The following is a 9,183-nucleotide window of genomic DNA, read 5'->3' as shown; positions in this document are numbered from 1 at the left end:
AGAGAGACGTATATTGCACTCACAATCTTGAGGTCATTGTTAGCATCCAGCTCCCTGATGTAGACACAGTTCTTTGACTCGTCGTTGCCCTCCAGGGGGTACTCCTTCTGCACCAGCTTTTTGTCCTCCAAGGTCACTGTCGACTGCCAACACAGATCAGAGTGTATTTCAATTGTCTGTATACTTCTTCTTATGATACTAAATTCAGGAGATACGCCACTCCATGCTTAAAATCACTGTACCTAGGGGAGAACTTTTTTTTCCCCCCTGGTAATATAAATCAGTACATATCATACAAATAGAGATACATATCATACAATACATTGGTATTGTATATTGGCGTGAGAATGAAGAGTTTCATTGCAAAATGAGCTAAGCGCCATTTTCAAACATTTCAAAGTAAGTCCAGATAGAGCAAAATTAAACCTTTCCAGTAATACCTCACTTGTAACATAACAAGGATAGTCTAAAAGTTGTGAAAAAAAAATATCCCATATTTTCATAATATTATCTATGTTTTTTAGCAGTTTAAAGGGGATGGCTAGTAACTGATCAGTGGGAATCAGTGGGAATGCTGAGGGATGATTGTTCCAATCCTTGTGGGATTCATTTAAGAGTGCATTATATATTATCTATTCTTGTGTGAAAAATTATTTGTTTCAGAATGGTCTCATATTCAAGTAATGTGCAGTTTCCAGGTAAGCGTCCCTGGTCAGTGACGGGGCTTCAATCTGCACATTGCTTGAATATGAGACCATTCTGAAGCAAATAATTTTCACACAACAGTAGATTTTAATGTACTCTTAAATGAATCCCACAAGGATTGGAACGATCATAACTCAGCATACCCACTGATTCCCACTGATCGGTTACTAGCCATCCCCTTTAATCACAAATGTGACCGTGCACCTCAAAACGAACATAAAGTCGCACACACTGATTTTGCATGAGGACTGGAAATAAGTGAAATGGGTCAACCTCGCCGAACTTGACTTTTTCATATTTTCTGAAAGAGTGGGTCTTCTTTTACATTATGCTAAAATTTGGTATCATAAAACGGGCAGGAAAGTGTGTTTTTTTAGCAGTTTATCTCGAACATTTTTGGTAGAATAGTGTGATTAGGTGTGTCTTTAGAATCCCTTTTTCATTTCTGAAAAACCTTGCCCACACTCTTCACTTTCAACTCTAATAACTTTTGAAAGGATAGTGCTACTGCTTTGAAAGTTGGCATTAATTCTGGACAGAATGTGTTAATGAGACATGCTTCATTTCAGTTTAATCTAATAATCCCTTCATTGTTGTTACTATGGTGGTTTACTTCCTGTTTTTTGTCCCATTCATCGCACAGCCAGCACGGTTTGGTAAAGATTAAGCGCTTGAATAGACACTGTACTTCAGAGCCTCTTTTCTCAGTTCACACTTTTCTTGAGTTTGTGCTTTCTTTCCAATATTTAGATAGGTTAGGAGAGTCCATTTGATTTGAGTTATACATCATTTTAAAGCTTAAAGTCTGCTCTTTCAGAATATGGTCTCAACTAAAAATTCATGTCTGGCGACTTTTTGTTTGTTTTGAGGTGCAGGGTCACAAATATCTCAACTTAACAAGAATGGAGTTAGCTCGTTTTGCGATAAAACTCTTCAACTATTTTTCCGCCAATCCCGATGTAACTTCTTCTTTCTATCTTCACATTTTCATCAAGCTTTTGTCCCTTCGTAGCCTTCAACAGGACATGCTGATGAGCTGTGTGATGGTTATTGACATGGCGACCTGTGGCGTGTGGTTGCTTGGTGTGACTTGAGTGTGTGGTTAGGTGTCGTGTCACACAACAGAAGCAGAGAACCTGTTTGTTTGCATGCTCCCGCATTTAAATGTCATTATGGTATTAAAACTGGGGAAGAGAGGTTTAATATGAATGTATAAACAGTGGCCAGAGGGGGCATCATTCTTCCAACAAACTAGTTAGAGGTACCCTTTGCATACTGCGATTTAATGGGGAGCAATATTGGCCCTAACTCGTGCACTATTCCCTTGCTGGTATCCCATTCATTGCCATGCAATATAACATCAATATTGTCCTTCAACAGTTTTAGTACTTGAATGCTTTGCCAAGTCGATGGGTGAAACTTACCCTGACTTTCCTTCCGTCAACGGTAGTCGTCTGGAATTCCTTGTTGAGGTCAAATTCCAGGGTCGTCGTCTTGAAGGTGGAGACCGAGGTCAGTGTGACGTGGTCATTTTCATTCGAGATGGTCAGCTCGGGGTAAACGGAATTGCCCACTTTGCGGAGGACATACCCTACACCTAAAGATATAAGAGCAACGAAAATAAACGAGGCATTCTACATGGTTCATTTCACATACTGATCTCGAGTCATCATACCACTCATTACGTTCTTGCTTCATAGATACTAGTACATTTATATGATACAATGTATCTATATTCATCTAACACATGTGTACATGTAATACAAGCATACAGATTACACATCTCTTATGTACTCACACACACATACATAGGCATATGATTTGGTACTGGCAGAACACCACACAGCATATGAAAGTTTGTTCACAAAAATGGGTAAGTTCAATTGGTTCAATTCATTTAAATCCGGCTTTTTTGTTAAACTATGTCGTCATACAATGGGTATGATTTAGAGATCAGAGAACTCCCATATCGACTTATACAGGTAGCTGTCTTCCCAATTACGTTTTAGATAATCTCATCTTTCAGTTTTTGAGCTGATGTCATACAGTGTATTTCTCAGTTTTAGGCCGGAAATCACGTGATTTTCAGATTTTTGATATCTACACGTAAGAGCACATTATCGTAATGATAATGATCACCACACTGATGGAATATGTAAGGAAAAGCCACCACCTGTTTTGTCACTGCCTTGGGCCCCTGCACAGCTGGAATAATGTGAATAGTAATACGAGTGACTCATTAGCTGTAGGGCAGTTGAAGGACATAATTTGTTCCACAGTACAGTATGGTATGATACACTAATTGACTGTATTGTAGCAACATCAAGTGTTATTTTTTTTATATCCTTTACATTAACTTTGCTGATGTCTACCATGATAAACCTCTTTCAAAATTAAGTTCTTCAGTCAACTGGACCCTATCTTTTACATTAGTCTACAGTCTCTTGATCTTGCTCATATGATAATGATTTTAAAAAAGAGAATCCTGGTTAAGTCAACTTTGGTTGAGGCCAAAGTCTACAGTCTGGCACGGTTCAGCATGGAATGATCGCTGGACCCTGGACTTTGTAAAACACCAGCAGGGGTTTATGCAAATCGCGAGTTTATCACTCAAAACCTTTTCGTAGCTATACAATAAACCTCCATTTTCTCATGAATTCATATATATCTCCCTTTATCTGTCAGTTTTACACAGTAGATGACTGATGAGTGAGTGAGAGAGAGAGATTGTTCATGTAATCTCAGTGACCTTTATCATACAGATTACTCAAGTGCATGTTAAGCAGAGATGGGATTTGTGTCTGTAATGTACATGCACCTCTGTATTAGCGAGTCAGAGTCCAAAAATAGGTTCAGGACACAACACACAACCCTTTCTATACTCCCTGCACATTCAAGAAAGCTCAGAGTTTATCTCCCTAAACTTTGCCTTGATGTCTATAATAAGCCTCACTTCCTATTATATATTTAATCATCCTATCTATAAAGTGGACCATTATCTTATTTTAGATTACCACTTCAAAAGAAATGTTTTGATTAGTCCAATCTCTGCGATATAAAATCTGGCAAAGTACTTGATGATATGCAGCCATGACGCTTGTTTCTGTATGAACTTCTCTATGAAATTAGTTTAGAAATCAAAGTCCCTTTCTACATTTTGATAGTGAAGACAACATACAGCTGGAACAGCATATCACTACACATCAAGGATTTGAAAAAAAAAGGGCTTTATTTACTTAAACTTTTGTAGTGTCTATAAATAATCCTTCTTTCCGTAGTTACTTGTCTTAAATGGGTAAATTCTTATCTGTTTAAAGGGATTGTACAGTTTTGGTTGAGACCTAATTTCAGGTTTCTAACATTTTTTGGTGAGATAATGAGAAACCTCTTATCAAATATGAAAGAGCATGTAATTCCATGAGGAATTCAACGTTTATTTGATGAAAATTGGTTTTGAAATGGCTGAGATATCCAAAACAAAGCGATTCTAATAAAGTTGTTTTACTTTTTTTTTGGATGTTTTAGTTATTCCAAACTCGATTTTCATCAAATAAACTTTGAATTCCTCTTAAAATTGTATGCTCTGTACTATTTCATAAGTATATTTATTTTCTTGGTTTCTTGCAGAAAGTTAAAAGCCCGATTCTCAGCTCCACCAATACTGTACCATCCCTTTAAGTTGTAGATTACTATAGTGACAAAACTGAAGAGAATTAGTGAGACTGTGAGAGAGAGAGAAATACAAGTAAAATGAATCAAATCTTTAAGATCTACAGAATGCACAATTCTTGCTCCACAGGAAGATATAACTACGTCAGCAAAATTATAATAATTATTATCCTAACCTCATCACCTCCACTTTAGATAGTGCTCTGGTAGAAGACCCTGGATATTGTACATAGTCTTTGTAACAATAAGTGATACAAATGTGTATATCTGGATAGAAAAGGGCCAATTTGTGTACCATTGTTATTACCATTATCATTACTTCTGCCATTAACTACTATACAACTACCAACTACTATTCTATTTTGTAAGTGCTGTCTAAATAATATTTCCTTCAAAACCTGTCATTGCCTGGGCATTTCCACATACAATATGTATTGTGCTTTCTGTGATGCCACACTGTTGATGTAAAATTTTGCACATTATTTCTGTATTCATTTTTTCATTCATTTGAACTTATCAATATGGCCAGTCAGTGAACTTAAAACAGGTGTTATACATTTTCTAAATGCATGGATGTAAAAAAAAGACAATGGGTTTTAAAAAGTGATGAAATTGAAAATGAAAGAATTATACTGTGTCTTCAAGCATGAGAAATATTCCTTACTCATCATGACCAGGAAATATGACAGGAAGGATAAGAGAGAGACAGAGAGAGAGAGAGAGAGAGAGAGAGAGGGAGAGAGGGAGGGAGAGAAATATAATCGATGTTATAAATGCCTGCACTCATGCTGATCAGATGGAGCAGTATTTATACACTGTACTAATGAAGAAAACATATGGTTAACAGACAAGCCTTTGAAACTAATCATTCATGACTTAAATCCATCCACCTGCTGGTTCAGCAATATTACACAACAAAAAACCCTCCCAGTTATGCTGTAAGGGATAATAAAAATGTTCTGTACATTGCTTTTTTTTTTTCATGGGCTTGGGAACCACAAATTTCAGTGTTGGTGGTATTTCCACATTGCTGCTTTTTTCAAAGCTAGAGTAAGCTTGGAAGTGCATGTTTTCGAGCTTCATGCTTCCTTTATGTACATGTCAAAAAAGTAAAACTTCTGTTCACTCATTGTATGCATGACTGTCTCATCATATTCACTGGGAATGCAATGGTGACTCAAGAAGTAGTTTTTGAAGCTTGAATCCTTTCCAAATTTGCTCAGAATTATCTTAACTAAACTTATAATGAAAAAGACCCATAAAGTTAGCCTTGGAACCAGTGGCTTTCAACCTCCAATTTTCATGACTATACAAAAATACATTAATCACATTAAATGAAATAATATACTGATGGTTAAAAAAGAAAGAGCCCAGCAAGATTACTCAAAAGTATCCATCCAGCATAGTGCAATGTACTACGATAGCATGTGTCAACTAACATTTGGGCAAGTTATACAATGAAATGGGGACATTTCAAAAATACTAAAACAAAACAACAAATTGAACATTGCACTAATTAATCTGGCAGAGGGTAACTAGCAGATTTTGAGAATTATCATAATTGTTGAAGAAAAAAATGGCACAATTAACCATCATAAAATAAAATCACAACAAGACATTTATTAATTCAACATGAACACTGACAGTGTAATTTGTGCAAATTTTTCACGACCTATACAGTCCTATCCATGCACTTCCAGTTTGGTATGTTCAACTCAGAAAAAAATGAGTGCTTTACAGTAAGTCATGAAGGCTGGGAAATTCATTGTTCAAGCCAGAATGATAGAACAGCCTTTGTTGAATAGGAAAATACTCTCACGGAAGCTACCTGGAGCATCAAATGACAATATGCTCAGTAAAGATTACATTACATTTTTTTTCTCTCATTGAGGGAAATATACACATGCCATGGCAATGGGCCAAACTTTCTCATTATCCACACAGGAACTGGGTACATGTAGGGATTCTAGCATGGTTTTACAAGTACATGCAGGACACTCATTTATTACACCATCCAGAAATAAAACACCATCACACTCTAACACAGATCTGCTGATTAGTGCATACGTTACACAGTTACACTGAATGCATTCATGCGCTATAAATAGGGCCTACAACAGCCAATTTTGTCTACCCCATCTTACTTTCAGATTGTATATGAAATAAACATTAATTCATATATAATTATATTCATCTCTCTCTATCTCCATTATATGATTATACAGAGCTACCAAGTCTCACGCATTCTGAGTGAGACTCAAGCATTTAGGGGTTGTCTCACGATCTCACGCACGACACCCATTTTTCTCACGCATCGGGCAAAGTCTGCAATTTGGGCCCGTAATTAGGAGCATACATGTAGCTCAAAGGATTAAAGTGATAGTTACAATTGAAGGTATATTTTCCTTTTGTCTTTCAAAATAAGTGAAAAATAGTCACTTAAGTATGCACCTGATTGCACCATCGAGCTAAAAATTGAAAAAAGTCCCCACCGTGGGAGGCCACGGTGGTGTGTGTGTGTGTGTGTGTGGGGGGGGGGGGGGGGGGACCCCTCCCGCACCCTCGCTTGCGCGCACATTCGCTCGCCGAGATGCCGAGTCATGAAAATCTCACTCACAAAAAAATTTTGAACTTGGCATCACTGGATTATATAACCATCTCTATCTCCAGCTCTATATTATATGCACATGTAAATAAACATAAGGAGAATGAGCAAAAGATATAGAAAAGAAAAAAGATATTAGTGTATAGTAGATATCAAAATCTATGGAAGATGTACCTATATCTAAGAAAACATAGTGAAGTGAATCATACGATTGCATATGCTGAGAATATAAAAGATGGATTCATGGATGCAAATCATAGATGGGCAGGTAGTTACCACATGGTTATATAAATACAAAATGCATCTTGGTTATATAAAGGAGAGGCTCCAGTTAGCAGCTAAAAGGATACATCTATTCTTTCCTTATTCTTCTCTTTATATATCTTTCCTGCTTTCAAATAAAGAGATGGCAACTATAGTGAAAAGGGCAAGTTTCATATTTGATTTCTTGCATTCAGTTATTAATACCTGGCCCAGTATATGCGCAAATAAATGAGAACAATCAATATCATCATTATTTTCATAATGCATTTCCTAGCTAGCATGATATTTTCTCACATCACAAATATCTCTGCAACTGTATCTTTGAGTCAAAATTGCTCTGCGCTGTGCTCATTGTATTTACATTTACTATAGTATCACTACGAGATATACTCGCACATATAAACCGGATATACCCACACACCTTCAAAAGAAATAGAAAGATATTACTACATTTTATCTGATGCACAAACCACAAGCACGCTACCCATAGTACACCATCAGGCATCAGACTACGAGTGTCGTTCATATACGAGCACTGAGGTGCGTGGCGAGTCACACGGGCAAGGTTCCCGAGATGCGAGACATGGTTGGCCCTAGTATACACATGTAATGATACGGTATTCACCCACATTTTCGTCTCCACAAGGAACCATTTTCTCACCTAGTGCCTTCATAAAATCGTCGAAATTGTCGCTCTTCTCGAGCTTGAACTTTCCCACGAATTCAGCAGCTGCCATAGTGATTGGTCGAAAGTGAAGCTAGCAGACGATACCACGATCTCGAGGAAGCCGGATAAGTTTATTGTCACAAAATGCTCGCTCCAGTGGCTTTCAATGCAACCTCTTTAGAGATGCAAGCAATTGTCTTTCACGCACGGGCGACGCACGCTTCACGTTGAACGTATCGCAAGCAGCATGCATGCAGCACTCTCAGCGCAGCCGCAGCAGGACAATGACAGACCCACATTATTCGAGTCAAGATCAGGCTGCTTTTTCCATAATAAATTGATCTACGCGTACATAATGGATGTGAATGAACCTCGAAGTTATCCCGCATTCTGACTGGAGATGGCGCTACGGGAAATCCAAGTTCAAGTACACATTATAGGCCTGTTTTTCTGAGTTGAGGGTAGCAGCAGCAAGTGGAAAGACGGTTGTTTTATGTGTTATTAGCGATATTGGCGCAAATTAAAACCTTTTTTTCAATGAAATATTAATCCTCTATAGTGATGGGGGCGAGCCCCCCCCCCCCTTCCTTTTTTTTCCCACTAGTGCACTAATTGTGAAATGATGTCACAACTGAAAAGCTATCGTTACATTACAATACAATTATGAAGTCGCGCGCTACTTCACTAATTTTGTCTTTATGAAACAAAGTGTCGAAATAAGCAATTGTGACATCACAAAGCAATCCCGACATCGCGCACGGCCAGGCGCTGCTTCACTTTATGACATGTAACGAAGCAATTGTGACATCACAAAACAATTCTGACATCCCGCATTGCTTCGATCGTATGGCCAAAATAACAAATTGTGACATCACAAAGCACTTTCGACTTTGCGCGCTGCTGCGTGCGACCACAAGTTTTAAAAAAAAAATGTGACATCACAAAGCAATCATTCTGACATCTTGCCCTACTTTGTACGGTCACTGACTGCATGAACCCTCCACAACATCGCATCACCACACGACTGAAATTCTCGCCTCATCTAGCCGCCCTCCCCCTCCCCGATCCTTTGTCTTAATTTGTGATCTATGATATATTAAATCAAATATACTCTACCGGGCCTGTTCGGTGCTTCCAACAATACAATAATATCATTTCGTGGCTACGCCCCTCAGTAACAGTACATGTACTATATCAATTTTTAGTCACCACTGCTCAAACTTTAACCAGAAACTCTTAAAGGCAGCCGATCGCCATCCCTAATGGTACGTAA

The 9,183-nt window shown here is 37.9% G+C and overlaps 1 protein-coding gene across 1 annotated transcript in view; it reads right to left on the bottom strand.

Moving 5' to 3' along the window:
* The window catches only part of LOC139719617 (fatty acid-binding protein, liver-like), a 12,224-nt gene extending 4,141 nt beyond the window's left edge, over positions 1 to 8,083 (bottom strand). The window contains exons 1-3 of the mRNA XM_071631025.1: positions 7,905 to 8,083; positions 2,130 to 2,302; positions 24 to 143 (exon numbers count right to left, since the gene is read on the bottom strand). Of these exons, the coding sequence (XP_071487126.1) occupies positions 24 to 143; positions 2,130 to 2,302; positions 7,905 to 7,980 (369 nt within the window). The 5' untranslated portion in view covers positions 7,981 to 8,083. The remainder of the gene's footprint in view (positions 1 to 23; positions 144 to 2,129; positions 2,303 to 7,904) is intronic.
* Positions 8,084 to 9,183: the final 1,100 nt, after the last annotated feature.

Source organism: Diadema antillarum, unplaced genomic scaffold, assembly GCF_040938485.1.
Source record: "Diadema antillarum isolate AM-2024a unplaced genomic scaffold, OU_Dant_1.0 scf00000112, whole genome shotgun sequence".
Lineage (NCBI taxonomy): Eukaryota > Metazoa > Echinodermata > Echinoidea > Diadematoida > Diadematidae > Diadema > Diadema antillarum.
This window is presented reverse-complemented; position numbering and strand designations above follow the sequence as displayed.